This window comes from Cervus elaphus, chromosome 5 (assembly GCF_910594005.1).
Source record: "Cervus elaphus chromosome 5, mCerEla1.1, whole genome shotgun sequence".
Lineage (NCBI taxonomy): Eukaryota > Metazoa > Chordata > Mammalia > Artiodactyla > Cervidae > Cervus > Cervus elaphus.
This window is the reverse complement of record NC_057819.1, coordinates 25,644,981-25,662,230: the sequence shown is the minus strand read 5'-3', so window position 1 is coordinate 25,662,230 and position 17,250 is coordinate 25,644,981. Positions and strand designations below refer to the sequence as shown.

The 17,250-nt window shown below is 42.0% G+C and overlaps 1 protein-coding gene across 11 annotated transcripts in view; it reads left to right on the top strand.

The window, feature by feature from the left end:
• RIMBP2 (RIMS binding protein 2) overlaps positions 1-15,884 on the top strand; it is a 299,129-nt gene extending 283,245 nt beyond the window's left edge. For 7 of the 11 annotated variants that reach the window (XM_043902113.1, XM_043902114.1, XM_043902110.1 and 4 more), the window contains 4 exons: positions 3,300-3,403; positions 4,746-4,817; positions 12,173-12,307; positions 14,465-15,884. In XM_043902113.1, the coding sequence (XP_043758048.1) occupies positions 3,300-3,403; positions 4,746-4,817; positions 12,173-12,307; positions 14,465-14,653 (500 nt within the window). In that variant the 3' untranslated portion in view covers positions 14,654-15,884. Of the gene's footprint in view, positions 1-3,299; positions 3,404-4,745; positions 4,818-12,172; positions 12,308-12,807 lie in introns of all 11 variants that reach the window. The other 4 variants (XM_043902111.1, XM_043902118.1, XM_043902112.1 and 1 more) reach the window with 2 other exon arrangements.
• The last annotated feature ends 1,366 nt before the right edge of the window (positions 15,885-17,250 follow it).

Genomic DNA, 17,250 nt, shown 5'->3' with positions numbered 1-17,250 from the left:
AATGAGTTCATTGTCTCAAGTCAAGATCCATGTCTAATAGCCGAGGTTTCATATGAATAAACTGCCCAGATTAAATCCCTGAGACCACAGCTCTCTGAGCCGTCACGCTATCCATTCCCTTGCATCGCTGCCCCCTTTCCTGAAGTCGACAGTGCCTCTTCAAAGAGAGAGTGGGCTCATGCACCACAGACCCAGAGAGTCTAGGAACAATCTGCTAAAGAAAAGAAACTTGATTTACATGACTGCTTGGATTAAATGTCTTTTTATTCAGTAGCCCCTAGACTAGTTGAGGGAACCAAGCTGAGATACCTGCTTGCCCTTTTATGTGGAGGCAATATTTCTCATGGTGAAAGACTGGACGCTTTCATCCTGAGACTGGGAGTAAGGCTACAATGTCCACGCTCATCTCTCCTTTCCAGCTGCATGCTAGAATGTGCAGTACAAGGACAGCCAGGAAACGATGGTACACAGAATGGAAAGATCACATGGAAACCTACTTTGAAAATCTCGGAGAATCCATAAATACAGTTCCTAGAACACAAGTGAGACTAGTAAGGCCAATGGATACAAGAGCAATTGCATTTCCACAGGTTAGCAATGAAAAACTTGAGATTTAAATTGAAAAAGTAATACTGTGTACAATAACACAACAAAGATGTGAAATACAGTTAAGTCTAACAAAATACATGTAGTATCTGTATGTTGAAAATGACAAAACATTGATGAAAGAAATAAAAGAATCCCTAAGAAAATAGAGATGGAATGTTCATAGACTTAATATTGCTAAGACATTAAGATGTCAGAAATCTCCAAACCGACCTATACATTCATCAAAATAGCAGTCAAGGTCCATGCAAAGCACTATATAGAATCAATAAGCTAAATCATTCATGCACATGAAAAGTCAGAGAAACTAAAAATCACTGAAACAGTTTTTAAAAGAAAAATGTGCAAGACTCATGTAACTTGATTTTAAGACTCACTATAAAGCAAACTGATCAAGACCATGTGGTATTGGAGAAAGGACAGGCACACAGATGAACAGGATAGAACGGACCCCCCCAAACTGGCCAACATATCCATGATCAACTGATTTTTGACAGAGGTAAAAACGTAATTCAGTTGAGAAAAGGTAGTCTTTTCAATAATAGGTGCTGGAATTACTGGACATCGACAGGCCAAAAATAAATCTCAAGCCATATTCTCACTATAGTGAAAAACTCAACTCAAGATGGACACTGTCTTTAATATAAAAATGAAGACTATAAAACTTATAGAAAACAAAGGAGAAAAACTTTGTAATGACCAGGCAACAATTGTTTTTGATATGATATATTTTAAAAATTGTGTTAGATATCATCAAAAGTAAATATTTCTGAGTGGGACTTCCCCAGTGATCCAGTGGTTAAGAATCTGCCTGCCAATGCAGGGGACATGGATTTGATCTCTGGTCCGGGAACTAAGATCCCACGTGTCACAGGGCACCTAAGCCTGTGCACCTAAACTACTGAGCCCATGCACCCTAGAGCCCATGCTCCAAAACAAAAAAAGCCACCACAATGAGAAGCCCTCGCACTGCAAAAAGAGTAGCCCCCACTCGCCTCAACTAGAGAAAGCCTGCATGCAGCAACAAAGTCCCAGCACAACCAAAAATAAATTTTAAAAAATCACTAATAACCGGAAAGAACTCAAATGTTTTCTGGCTGGTAAATGGATCAAATAACTATGGTGCATCAATACAATGGGATACTACTCACCAAGAAGAGTAAAACAAATTATTGATCCATGCAGTAACATGACTGAATCTCAGATGCACTGTCCAAAGGAAAGAAGTCAGTCCCCAAAAGCTACACCCATGAGATGCCATTTAAACATATTCTAAAACAGGCAGAACTATTGGGACAGAAAACAGATCAGTGGTTACCTAGGTTGGAGGTGACAAATGGGCATGAAGGAATTTGGGGCACAGTGACGTAAGTGTTCAATATCTTGATGGTTGTGGTGGTTATGTGACCATAAAGTTTATCAAAACTTACTAAAGTGAATGAACACTAGACTGAATCATATTGTATGTAAATTACACCTCAATACAGTACACATGTAGCCTTAATGCCACTGACATAGGGTTCCCCTGTGAAATTAGCAGTTTAGCAACACTGTAATTAACCTCTGGTTACCACTGTAATTTAATCCAGGAAACATCCATGCAGGACCTGCAAAGGTGTGCTTGCTTATTTAAAATAAAAGCAGTGATTCTTGACCAGGAGCTGAGGGTTGAATTTTGCACATGCACACAATGAGCCCTGTGCCTGCCGCAGACCCCTGAAAAGCTGCTTAATTCACTTTAGATGCTTTCAAAACACTTGTCTTTGGGAGGTTTCATTTCTGTGCATTAAATTCCAAAAATCAGTCTTAGGCAAAAGGTGGCTGGGTTTGGGAGAAAGGCCTCAATGCCAACTTTCTCCAGGAGAAACGTCATTTAGGAACCCAACAACGGAGGTTTGCCAGGGAGTTCGACGATTTGGGCCAGATCCCATGGTTCTCCATTGGCCCTTATAAATGGCTGTTTTCGGAGTTTTTGCAAATGCTCCGGGTGGGTTTTCCTCTTTCCTCCCCTCCTCTGCTGCTATAGAGCCCAGGGCTCCATCCAGGGCAGATCACAGCCGGGCAGCAGGAGGGGACCTCCCCCAGAGCCTTCTCCACAAGTGGCATCCTTTCAGGGACAGATGTTAAAAATACAGCGAGGGCACTAGAGGAAGCGGAGGGAAAGGAACCTCTGAGGTGGGCAGAGAGGGTACCCCCTTCTGGTAACTCTTGTTTCTCCTGACGACAGACTGGTGGTTGTGCCTCTGATCTGAGCGAGAATAATCTGAGTGAGAATAATCTTCATAGCAGCTCCATGGGCAGCATTTTTGACCTGGTGTTCATGGGGTTCCTCTGAGCTGGGTCACAACCTGCAAGTGGCCCACGTGGCCCCCCATGTCACACGCACCTCGTGCCACTCCAAGCCCTTTAGACTGACTATTGGAGCAAATTCCCTGCTCCAAGTCTCCTCTGTTTCTGTACAGAGAGAGAGGAGTGGGGCTTGACTGGACTTCAGTGTGAGCGTAGGGAGCCTGGGGGCTTCCCCGGCTTGGCCAGCACTACTGCCCAGCAGTCATCTCAGCCACACTGGCCGCATGCAACCTGGCTCCACCGCATGCAACCTAGCTCCACTGACTAAGTCAAGGGATAGGGGATGCCGCTGGCTTTGAGATCACATCATGATGGCGTTCTTCTTCTCCTTGTGATGTGAACAGAGAGGAACAGAAGAGGCGGCAGGCAGCACTCGGTGTCCACGCGAAGGATGGTGGCCCTGTATGACTACGACCCGAGGGAGAGCTCGCCCAACATCGACGTCGAGGTACCTCAACACCCTCCCTCCCTCCTCTCCCTGGAACCTACACGGGAAGGGCTACTCAACCAGGAACAAGAGAGCCCGGAGGGCAGGAGGCAGGTCACAAGCCTGGTGACACACTCAGGGCACTGGTGGCCACTGACATAGGGCTTCCCTGGACCCGCACCCTGTGACCCACACCTACTGTGATGGGTCGTCCTGGAGAGAGAGCAAAACCTCTGACATGTGGCCAGTGACACCCCCCCCCACCACACACACACACACACACACACACACACACACACACGCAAGGGAAATAGAGCAGAAAAGATGGATGTTCTCTCTGCACATAGGCTGGGTATCCTAGGAACACTGTGAAAACTGAAAAGCATTTGCCTTCAGAGGGATTAGATTTCCACTCTTTGGAGCTGTTTTTTTAGACAAGATGTATACAAATCCCTGGTCCTTGGTATTTCTGTTGTGCCCAATGGGTGACAAGCTTGTGGTTCAGATTCAGAGCTTAGGTGGATTCAAATTTCTGTGTTGGCTTGATGAATGTGTGCATGCATGCTGAGTCACTTCAGTCATGTCCGACTCTTCGCGACCCTATGAACTGTAGCCCACCAGGCTCCTCTGTCTGTGGGATTCTCCAGGCAAGTATACTGAAGTGGGTTGCCATGCCCTCCTGCAGGAGATCTTCCAGACCCAGAGACTGAATTCATGTTTCTTGTGTCTCTTGCAGTGGCAGGCAGGTTCTTTACCACTAGTGCCACCTGGGAAGCCTGGCTTAATGTGTATATGATGCCTAATGGCGCTTAGAAATGAACTTGAGTCCCCTGTTTTCATATCTAGAGATAAAAATGCGATTTTTCTCTGGTATCCTCTGCTGGAGTCAGTGCACCCACCTCTAACCTGAAGCATGGCACGTAGTAGATATTTACTAAATGACATTTAAGTACAATTTTTTTTTTTACATTCAGTGAAAGGATATTTGTGCAATGGTCCCTACACTGCAGAGAGCGCATCTGAAGGCTCTGTGGTTTTTAAGTTAACTATTTAACTAGCTGTAAAGACGCACCGCCAGCAGAACCTGGGGATGATCTTAATTCTGGCTGAGAATGGGAGCACAGCAGCCCATCTGTCAGAGACTTGGCCTCATGTTGAGTTGTCCTTACTTTCTAAGAGACTGGGAACACAGGCATTCATTCATCTGATATGTACCTTTCCTCCTTATCTGACTGAAAGGGTAGGTTCATACCAAAACAATAAGAAAAAAAGAGAAATCATACCAGAAATCATGAAGATTTTTTTTTTAAGGCAACTTCTATATCTAGGAAAACACTATTAACTTTATGTTCTGTCTCTACAGGCTGAACTTACATTTTGCACAGGAGATATTATTACTGTTTTTGGTGAAATTGATGAAGATGGATTTTATTATGTAAGTTTTTGAAGCATCAAATATGTAACTATTTTTGCTTGTCTATTCTGTCCTCTAAAATTGTGCGTGAACTTTACCTGGCTTGCTGAAAGGATGGCTAATGTGCTTGTCCTCCTTGCTCTTCACATATAATATGGGAAGGCAGTTCTGTGGTCTTCACTGTTACTTCTCCTTAAAAGGGACATTTTCAATGGGTATGAGCTGTTGACAAAGTAAGAGTATTCACGTGCTTACATGAAATACTTCTTTCATCCAAACATTTACCAAGCCGTTTAATTTTCTGGATTACTTGGTGCCTGCGTGTGTGCTAAGTCGCTTCAGTCGTGTCCGACTCTTTGCAGCCCTGTGGACTGTAGCCTGCCAGGCTCCTCTGTCCATGGATTCTCCAGGCAAGACTACTGGAGTGAGTTGCCATTTCCTCCTCCGGGGGATCTTCCCCAATCCAAGGACGGAACCCGAGTCTCTTATGTCTCCTGCATTGGCAGGAGGGTTCTTTACCACTAGGGCCACCTTGGAAGCCCCATTTAGTGCATAGATAATGCATTTTCAAATGGTGAGAGGAAGAAATACAAAGAAGCAAAATTAATTCATTAAAACCAGCAGAATTTCAAGCTTCTCCCTCTTACAGCCCTGTGGACCCAGCCTCTGGGATAGGGGTGGGGGAGTCCTGGCTCTGCCCTGGGCCAGCAGAGCGGATCTCCTGATATTCCTGAAGAGGAGAAGGCAGGCATGTTGGGTGGTCATCTTTGTGGCACTTCCCCAGCCAGACACCTACTGCTGTCCCTTGCCTTATGGATGGGGTCATCGTCTTGCATCCCACTTTCCTCCTCTTTCTGTTGTTGTTTTTTTTTATAATAAAAATAATCAAGAAACTCTCAAGTCCTGACAAGGCAAGTTTCTCTTGGGGTCAAATGGATTTTACAACATTAGGCACACGTGGTATGTCAAAGCTCCTCTGCTGCAGTTTCTGATTTTTAAGAGAATAGTTTTTAGTAAGACTGTTCATACTGTTACCAACCAGGGTTCTTGGCCTTCCCCAATCAATAGAAATTGATCAGAGGTCAGACAAAAAATTCAGGTAAGGCTTTACTGGGGCCCCTGGTGCACAGTGGGGAGCCAGAACAAATAACAGGTTCACTTGCTTGCTCTCAGATGAGGGGGACAAGCCTGTTCCTTACATGGGGTGAGGTAGGGGTGTGTCCAGGGGTCAGGCCAGGAGTTAGCTTAGGTGGTTTGCACACTCCTTACGTGGTGGTGTGTGCAGGGGGCACGCGAGGTACCCTGCTTTTGCTCTCAAACCTCTGTTTTTACTCTGGGCTCTTCAGAAGTGGCAGTTGGGTTTTTTTGGTCTTTTTGTGCCTTGTTGTCCATAATTTGCCCTAAATGCCCCCCTTGGTTGCAGTTAGTTTTACTTCCTTCTAGTTTCTTTGTATTTTGATGCTGGAGATGTTTCACCAGGTGCAAGCACTGCAGCAAAAGGTCCCAGGTTCAGGTCCAAGCCTGTCTTGATACTCTGTCCCTATGTTGCAAATATTTCTTTTTCTAGGTAATTCTCTGATTTTTAACTTTTCTTTTTTGTGTGTGGTTTTGTCTTCTTTTCTTTTATGAAGCAGAAGTTTTACATTTTTATGTAGTCAGTTTTTCAGCCCTTGGGAGTCATGCTTAAAAGTCCTTCAAGGTGATAGAAATAATCATTTTATCTTGGTTCTTCACTTTGATAGCTTCATTTTCACATGTAAATCTCAAGTGTCTAACTCTGTTTCTAATTAGAGAAACTAATGTCCCATACCACTTATTAAATAATCCATCCTTTCCTCACTGTTTAAAAATCCCACCCTTCTTCTGCGTACTACACTCCTACTTAGATTGTATCCATATCTCATGCTACTTGATTCTCTCAATTATTGTGTTTTTATAATTCATATTCACATTTGGAAGGGATCTCTTCACTAGGATCCTACCCCACAACAAAACCACAGTATTTTATGTAGAGGTGCATTTAGTTTTTAGATGAAACTGGGGAGTTTTTAGATGACATGACATTGTCTTTCAACTCTAACATGAGTGTGTCTGACTTTTTCTAAGTTTTTCCTTTCATCTATTCATGAAATTATTCGTACACATCCTTATATATCTTTTAAAGTTCATTCTTCTGTTCATGCTATTATGATTTTTCTGGTATATATTTTACTGGTTATTTAGAAAATATGTTGGAAATGTGTGTATACATATGCATGTGTGTATGTATCTGTTTTGTGTGTGTGTATGCAACACACATGTATGTGTGCATATATGCAAACATGTATGGATGCATGTGCATGTTTATGTATGTATATGGGCATGTGTATGTATTTGCATGTGTGTGTGTATGTGTGCATTTTGTGTGTATGTGTGTGCTCTCCGTGCCTATTTATCTGCATGCATGTTTATGTTCCCCTACAAATCTTTCTTCTGGATGCATTTATATCCATTGTCATCAGTTGGTTCTCTTGAGTTCCCTGAGTCAAGACATTTTGTCTTTTCTTCAATATTTATCAGTCATCTCTTCTTACTGTCTTACTGCACCATTTAGAACAATTATGAATAGTGAGGACAGGGGATCCTTGACATTATGTATTTTAGTAGGAATGTCACTAATCTTTACACTGTTATGTGTTAGGCTAGACTATCAATAGAGAGATGGTCTTTATAGTGTTAAGTATCCTGTTTTCATTTGCTAAGCTTATTTTTTTCTCAGTAAGTTATTGACCATGGTATACCACTATTTTTTACAATTATTTTTGAAGAGCTGGATTTGATTTGCTAACATTTTATTCAGAATTATGTTTATATTCCAGAAATTATATTGGAATATCTTTTATATAGCTTTTGGTATCAGGATTATGCTAGAACTGTGAATGAACTGGTAAGCTTTCAGTATTTTTCATGATCTGGACAGCTAAAATGACATAATTAGGTCTTATAATTATGTGAAGATTATTAAAATATGTCTGTAAGATCTTTTAGGTTCATTGTCTTTTTAGGATGCAGTTGTATAACAGCTTTCATTTGCTTAAATGATTATCCTTCTTACTGAGTCAATTTTTTTAGACTCTATGTATACTTGGAATGCCACACCTTTCATTTAGATTTTCAAACACCTAGACAAAACTGGACATAGTATTATCTGGTAATTTAAAAATATTTTTCTACTATGAGCTGCATGTTTCCATTGCTATGTTATGTTTTCTCTCTTTGTTTTCTTGGCTAGCCTACCTAAATTTTGCATGATAGTAGGAATCAGATCTAAATTATTATGAAATGTACACTTTTTATGTATATCTCCACCAAATGGCTTTACTGTTATTTTGTTGGTCTGATTTGCTGAGTAGACTGCCCAGTCCACTTATTTTTAATTATTTCTTATTTGATAAATGAGAACTGGGGATATCTAACTTGATACCAAACATCTCAAGCTTCACCAAACTTGTGTTGTCTGACATTGCGTGCAATCTTGAAAGCTCTCATAAGAGCTAACTTGTTCTGGGATATACTCCTGTGACCTTGTTCTGGGATATACTCCTGTGACCTCTTCCCAGTCTCTCCTCAGTTCCAAATATCCCATAACGAACAGAGACTAGATGGAGGGACCTCTGTTGTCCACCTGGGCCTTCCCCTCCACAATCCATAGCATCCAGAGTGAAGTCAATCATTTGAGATTGTCTCCAATCATTTGAGATTTCCAGCACCCCGTACTGCTTCAGCCCTTAGGCTGTGTTAACCAGATACTTGCAAGCACAGTGTTTCTATAGCCAGGCTCTCAAGTCACGTACTTTGATAGGTCAGAAGGAAATTGGCTGCACAGTAGCAGTCTAAAAAGCGTTAAAGCCAGCAAAGATGAACTATGCAGGCATGACTGGGCTTCGTGCTGACTGTGCATGAAGAAATTGGGGCAGTTATAATGTTTACTGCCATTTAGCCTAACACAATCCAATTCTGTTTGAATGTAAGGTCTTGACACGGTTTGTATTTGGCCTCAAACATAGAAGTGGTAGAAATGAGGCTCAAAGAGGACCAGAGATCTGAGTGTGAAGGGTCTGCAAGAGGGAGAAATGTCAGGTTTCTCTTAGAGAAAGTTGTAGTCAAGGGTTTTGCAAATGGACTGTTGAAGGGAGGTGGGAGTCCCAGGGGGCTTGGTGAGATGTCACCAAGAGTCCAGGGTACAAGCTATGAAATGACCCAGGTGAGAAACAAGGGCTTGAACTGAGATGGTAACTGAGGCAGACAGACATCGAGGGCTCAGATGGTTAGTTGGGACATCTTCCAGGAAGATCTCAAGGTCGTGCCTTAGCTGATGGCTGCCCTGGGTAAAACAGGAATAAGGACACGGTTGAGAGGAAAACACGAAATACTGAGCTTGAGGCTACAGAGCTTCTCCAAGAAGGAGGAGTACTCACGCCCCTGGAATATTCTAGTGATCACATCTGACAGTGGTGTCACGTGCACTTCTGACACGTGATTTAACAGAACTGTATGAGGGAGGCTCAGGAGAAAAGAGAGGAAACACTGTCTAGACAGTACCCCCCCCACACTGTTCAGTGAGCCCAGGGCAGGGTTCAGCTCGGAAGCCTGAACAGGCAGGAGGGTATAGGTCTCTGGTCACCCAGGTTCCTCTTGTGATGTGAGCGTGGTACTGATGGGGTTTGTGTGTAAAGCTGTGTTTTCACAGAATGTAGTCCCCAAACATAAGCCAACTACTCCATCTGGTGCTCACCCAAAGAAAGTTGTTTTTCTGATGCTGGAGGAAAAAAAAGCTGGCTGTTAAAGAGTTACTGGGAGGTCTGGACTGTATAGAAATTCCAGTGTCTGTGTATTGATGTTGTCTGCAACCCTTGATGTGGAAGAAATCACCAGGGACACGTGCACAGTAAAAGATAAAGGTGTCCTAGAAAGTCTCTAAGTAACACCAACAGAGAAAAATAAGCTAATAGGAGAGCCTGAGGGAGAAGGGTTGATGCTGTCACAGGTGAATAGGAGAGTGGAATCTTCAAGGTCAAAGCAGAAGGCAGGTGATGGCTGAACTGGGCAGGTGGATTTGGAGCTCAGGAGGGATTACTGCACAGGAAAATATGGGAGGTACCTGGACCTGCCTCATTTAAAAAAAATCATTTTAATTTTTCATTGTGATAAAATACATAAAACACAATTTAAGCTTAATCACTCGTTAGTGTATAGTTCACTGGTGTTAAGTACACTCATATTGTTGCACAACCATCACAACCATCCACCTCTAGAACTCTTTTATCTTGGAAAGTTAACACTGTCCCCTTTAAATACCAAGTCTCCACCATCCCCAGCACCCACCATTCTCCTGTCTCTATGACTCTGACTACTCTAGGAACCTCATGTAAGTGGAATCATTCAGGGTAAGTCTTCTTTTGACCATTCACCTAGCATGATATCCTCGAGGTTCATCACCGTTGTAGCATAGCTCAGATGTTCCTTCCTTTCTTAAGGCTGAATAATACTACATTGAGCCACACATTGTTTATCCATTCATCTACCGATGCAGTTAGGGTAATTCCATCTTCTGGCTGTTGTGAAGAGTGCTGTGAATATAGGCATACCAGACTCTCTTCAAGACTCTGCTTTTAATTAAGTAAATGCCCAGAAGTGGAATTGTTGGATCATATAGTAATTTTATTTTTAATTTTTTGAGGAACCAGCATACTGTTTTTTCCATAGTGGCTGTACTGTTTTACAGGCCCACCAGTAGCATGCACGTGTTCCAATTTCTCCATATCTACACCAGTATTGCCATCCTAATGTGGTTTTGATTTTTATTTCCCTAATAAATAGTGATACTGAGCATCTTTTATGTGCTTGTTAACCTTTTGTACGTCTTTTTGTGAGAAATATCTATTCAGGTTCTTTGCCCACTTTTTAACTGGGTGAATGATTTCGTAAAGCTGTAGAATTTCTTTATATATCCTTTATTATATTATCCTCTTATTAGATAATGACTTGCACATATTTTCTCCCATCGTGTAGGTTTCTTTTACACTCTGTTGGTCATGTCCTTGGATGCATAGTTTTTAATTTTGATGTTGTGAGCTGTCACTTTCAAATTGTCATTTCCTAGACCTATTGAACAAAGAAGCAGACTCCCATGTTATCTGGGGCCAGTTTTGAACTTGGTTTTGGGTTCTGTGGGGCAGGTTGGCACTGGGGGGGGGGGCGGGTTGACATGTGGGCTCTGAACCTCTTGATACACCCGGTGAGCAGCTGGTCTTGGTTACATGCTGTATGGCTGACCCTGTTGACAACGCCAGTTGTCTCGCTGCTCACACTGTCTGCGCTGTTCGATGGACCCGTGGTAGACAAGGTGTGAGTGGTAAAGCTGGAAGGAGACCTGAGGAGCCCTCGGATCTGCAGACACGTTTATTCTCTCCTGGCTGACCCAGCAGCCACAACAGTATGCTCTCCTGGCTGACACAGCGGCCGTAGCAGTAGACACGCCGTATTCTCTCCTCATGGCTGACACAGCCGTGATGCGGCAGTAACGCCCCTGCTTTCTTTAGGTGGCGCTCATACAGGCGTCCTGCACAAAGTAGCCCAGCCAAGCGAGGACCTCCTGACACCCGTGCGCAGTGCTACAAATGATCTCAGCTGTTACATCCTCACTGTTTACACTATGTGGAGCGAGAGAGCCTGAACCCCCCCTCTTGGCTAATTTGCTCTCTCCCCACACATACATGCATAGGCATGTGACTGAGTAGAAAGGTCTGGAAGAATATATACCAACTGAAGCGGTCACCTCTAAGGAGGCATCGACAGTTTCATCTTCCTCTATGGTGTGGATCTTTACAGTGAGACTGTAGTAAAGCCTAGGATGAACCATACCAGGGGCAACTGCTCTGTCCCTTCAATCCTGCCTCTGCCCCCACACCCCCAGCTCCCCTCTCTCAACATGCCGGAGCAATGGTATTTTTACAAGTTCCCTCAGGACTCAGAGGTCAGCCAGGGCTGAGAACTATAAAGTGAGATGCTCTCGAGGAGTGTTTCTAAGCGTGCCTGATCCTAAGACTCACCCAGGCCCCTTGGCTGGAACAGACTCTTCGGCTCCACCGTAGACTGAATCAAGACTTGGGGTGGGGAGGGGGAAGGGGGGTGATGGGCGTGACCCTGCACTTCAAGCACATGGCCAAGGTCATTCTTGTGACCAGGGGAGTTAGGAAACACTGGCGTCCCGAGCTCTACCACTTTTGAACCATGATAAACTCACTACTCTGAGCTATATTCCTTTAGCGAAAGCAAGAAGTGGGTTTCTGGGAACAAGGGTCAGTCATTCTTCTTTCTCATCTCTCTGTTTCTAGGGGGAGCTTAATGGGCAGAAAGGGCTTGTACCTTCCAACTTCCTAGAAGAAGTGCCTGATGATGTAGAAGTCTACCTTTCCGACGCGCCGTCCCACTACTCACAGGACATGCCAATGCGCTCCAAGACGAAAAGGGTAAGCATGAGCACTCAGCATGTTTCACCCCCTCCCGCTCTGCCGTAGATGGTCTAACACAGCCTCTGCATTGCTCCTTTTATATCTTAGGCCGAGCATAGACCCTGAGTTTTTTCTCTGCCCTTCCATGGGGACTGTGCCTAAAAATTTTAACCATGTTTATTTGTTCCACAAAAAAACGACCCTTTCAATCTAATCAGCCTGCTTTACTCACAAAGGAACTTCCCATCCTACATCCTAGGTGCACATTCCAGTTTGTTCAAGAGTGAGGAGGGGATGGCTAGTCCATAGATTCAGTGGGCAATAATGATTGTTTGCCCTGTTAGGACTTTAACAGATCCTCTGAACAAAGGTCAGAGAACTTCTCAACCATATATGACTATTAGATTACATTCATGTTTAGTGTCTCATTTTTATTTTATTTCATCACTGCGAGTTTTTATATATTATATTTTTATATATATATATTTTTATTTCTTTGCTCATCTGCTTGGAAACAGAAGAAGAGTGTTCATTTCACACCTTAATCAGGCAATGTAGCCTTCACGTAAGTGAGCAACTGAAGATACCTATAAAGATACCAACTTAAGCTACCTTAACTGGACCAATGTGGTAGACTTAAGGCTTCACTGTGGGGTTAAAAAAAAAAAAAAAGAAATATGTCTCAAAAATCCATTGGACCTAAAGTATTACTTGGTCTCAGTTGTAAAGCAACTGAATTTGCAGTGAAATAAATCATCTTTAATAATTATTTCCTACGATTTACATTAAGAATATTTGAAAGGCCAACATTGGGAACATATTTCTTAACAGGCTAATTGTTCGTTTACACAGAGTGTTCCAATGTCTACTCATAATTAAAGCTGCATATTGCATTGTTAGCCACTCTTGGAAAAAGCACAACCTAATAAATGTTTACTATGGAAATTTTACTTAAAAAAAAAAATGCAACTCGAGATCGAGCAGATGAATAGTGAACAAGAGGTGATCTAGAGTTGGCACTGAACACTTCCCATGCTGGCTTGAGCAGCAGACAGCTTTTTCTTAAGTGACCACCCCTCTACCTTACAGGAGAGCTGGTGCTTCTCCTCAAAGCACAAGTGAGTGTCCTGAACACAAAGGCGTTTGGTGGAAGACTGCTCTGTTGGTATACCAATGCAATACTAAGTTTAATGAAACATGCAGCTCAAACGATTGCATTAGATGGAATAGATGGTATCTTCAGGTGTACTTTGGGATGCTTTACTAGGTGTTTTCCATTAGAATTAGACCTTGATTTTAAATCCAAGTAAGCTTGAAGCCCCTTGGCTCATATCATTTGCCTGTTGAATAATGAACACTCATATTAGAGAGAGGTTTGCTCTGGTGAGGTAAGGGAATAAGAGGAATGCAGGCATGCCCAGGACCAGAAACATGAGTGAGGCCAGTTGTCATGCCTCCCATATAGTTCTGCTCTTGTAAAGCAGCATTAAGCACTAAAGTGTACAAAAGTCCTACCATGTGCTCTATATTGACAAAAAGACATCTTTAATATCTTGGAAATAACAAAAGCATACAATAAGGGCCTTTAAGCTTTCTTTGATTGTAATTAAGGTTCATTTTAGTTTTTTTTTCTTTTCTTTCAACCGGTGTGCCATCTCCAATGTTTCTACAGTATACTAACCAACCCAGGAATGCACTCAGCAATGTCAGGGTTTTATATACCCAAGTAGTTTTCATATACAACAAAACTTTAAGAACTTTTTTCTTTAAGAACTTTTGTGTTTAAGATTACTTTTGTGTTTAAGATGGGTACTTGGCCAATACTACTCTCAACATAATTCAAAATAACTTTTTTTTTTTCCTGCTCTTGGTCTTAGTTTACAAAGTAAATTACTACCTAGCTTTGTTTTGTCAAAGCAATGGCCACCCCCTCCCCGGAGACAAAGAAACTGAAAACCCAACATTGATGGCTAGACCCACCCCCCTGTCAGAGATATGCCCTGGGAGGGGTGTGAGCCTCTCATGGCATACTCTAACCCTTGGAAGAAGGCATGATCCACCCTTACCTTTCCTGGTGGGAAACGGGGCAGCGCGGGGCTTCTGATGTTACGGAGTGAGCGGATGGATGTTGTTGGCGCTCGCGCACTCAATGAACTGTACCAATGTACCTACTAGGTTCCTGCTGAGGGTTCAGGTACAGCAAGGAGAGCGCCATCCCCCACAGTGCATCTCCATTCGGGGTCGCCTCCGTCACCTAAGGGTACTGGTAGTCCTGGGAGAGGCAGGGACATGTCCTCGAAAAAGAAAAAGGGGCTGCTTTCCAAAGGCAAGAAACTGCTGAAAAAGCTGGGTGCAGTGAAATGATTCATGTGCTTCCGGACAACCTCCAAATCTATGTAATTTTCTTTAATTCCAAACTAGGGCTTTCATGACTCAAGTACTTCCTAAAAAAACAATCTTCTCCCCTGACACCAGTAGAGAAATGCTCTTTGCACTACCATCCACTTTAAGCCCAGCGCCAGGACAAAGAGCTGCTGGTGCTCCCACCCGCCTCGGCCCATCGCTCTTATTAGTGCCCAGGCTCTGGCGGCAGCTGGGCTGTCTCGAGAACATGCAGGGGGCCAGTAGCTCTTTGTGGCTCACTCCCTACCTGGGATTCCAGTCTTTGTGCATTTGTCATCTGCCCTTAAAGGAATGATTTCAACCTCTCTCCCTTTTCAAAATGCTTGCCTCATAATGCATAACTCTCACTTTAACTCTGGTCTTGAAATTCCTAGTTTACTCGCCTTGATGTCCTGCCTTATAAATGCACAGTGATTTGTACTGTCTAATAAAAACTACAGTGTACACTTTGTATGTGTCGTGCATTCAGTGCTCTCATCCTCACAGACACAGTGGTTTGAAACCAAGTTGTGCAGGCTGTGCAATTTAAGATCCTGGCTTTTCAGCTTTTAAAGCAAGCCAGGCCACACACAGAAAATGTTTACTTATTCACATCATTCAAAAAAGCGGAGAGGAAGTAGCTTTGGTAAAGTACCACTTCTCCAACCTGCCAGACACCTGGTAATAGTCATTGCTTTCAGTGTTACATTTTGTGGCATATGGATTTACGTTACTTTCATTATTTGTCAAAATGCCATACACAGCCAACAGTGAACAGCACACACGTAAAGCAAGCCACATGATGCATAAGCCACACCAGAAACATCCTAAATTCAAGTCTCTTCAAAATTATCCCATACCAATCTTCACCATTGGCACCTGAACAAAAAAAGATTTACAAAGTTGCTGGCAGATGTATTTGACGGTTACTATTTTGTAATTCTTGTCCACTTGTAAATTGTTTTTACTCTTTATACATACTTTTCAGACTGCCTTTCTTTTGTAATTGATGGAAGGTTTATAAATGGATGACAAAGCTTTCCCCATTGTGTCTTCAAAAATGATACTGTAAATTGTAACATAATAGTATGTGGTAGCTTTATTAAAAGGAGATTACTCTACGTGTGGTTAAGTTCTGCGTGGGCGTGTGCATGTGTACAGTTCGTGTAAAATATTTTATAAAAATAAAATTTGTTATTTTATACAATGCCAGTTATTCTGTATGTTTGTTTTAAACACTTTTTAAAATCACAGCAGCGTAACTGAATTCTTTTCTCCTGTATGTACAAGAAAAACTCTATAACATTACCTTTTGGGCACTACTTTTTTCCTAAAGGAATTCTGACCTATGTTTGGGGAGTCATTTACAACATGCTGTCATCCTCGAATTATTGGTGACAGTTCACTCAGTGGCAAACAAAATATAATTAGTGCTGAGGCAGTATTTCTCGTGAAATACTCACGAGCAGCAAAGATGTGGAGAGTGAGTTCAAACCATATTCATAACATCTCCCTTTGGCAACGCTAGAATTCAAAGGATCTGAATAAAGAGCTACACCAACTACATACAATAAAATACTACTTTTCAAAGCATTTTTCTAAAAACCTTATTTTAAAATCCTCCAAATAATAGGGTTTATTCTCACTAACAACATGCAAGATGAAAATATAATTCAAATTCATAACTTTATGATATGTATGAATATGTAAAATTACAACTGTTATCATAATGCCATTCACATCAAATTATGTTTTCACCTACTGCATTAACAGAAAAGGTTATGTTGGACTAGTTGATGACAGAGAAATAGTGAATGATCTCGCCTACATGTGGAACCTAAAACAGTGAAGCACTTAGAAGCAGAGGGTAGGATGGTGGCTGTCAGGGGCTGAGAGTGGGGGAAATGGCAAGATGTTGGTCAAAGGGTATGAAGTTTCTGGCGATCTAATGTTTAACAAGCTAAAATGCTAGATTAAATGGAATGTCTTAAAAAATTTTCCAGTCTGAGAAATACGAGTATAAGAAATTAAAGTCTACACAACAGTGTGAATGTCTTTAATGCAACTATACACTTAAAAATGGTTGAAATGGTAAACTTTGTTATAAATATTTTACCACAATAAAAAGAAATCAATAACAATTTCTTAAAAAAAAAAAAAGTAAAAGTAGAGCCAGGATTAAATCTTTTGAACACATTTACAAATTTCCTAAAATATGAAAATGTAAAGTGATCCTGAGCTGGACTCAGCTTTGATGAATACTACCACTTAAGGAATACACAAGGCAAACTGTATACAACTTCTTCCAGAGAAGAGAAAAGAAAGAAAAATGCCCACACTCACAAGGCCAGCATTATCCTGTTACCAAAATTAGACAAAGACACTGTAATAAAACTACAGACCAATAGCATCATGAATATAGATTTTTAAAAATCCTTAACAAAATAGTAGCAGATTGAATCCAACAATATATAAAAAGATGATATACTTAAACTGTGGTTCATCACAGGAATGAAGGTTGGCTGCACATGCTGAAGAAAAATCTATGTGCTTCACTGTATTAACAGAACAAAAGAGAA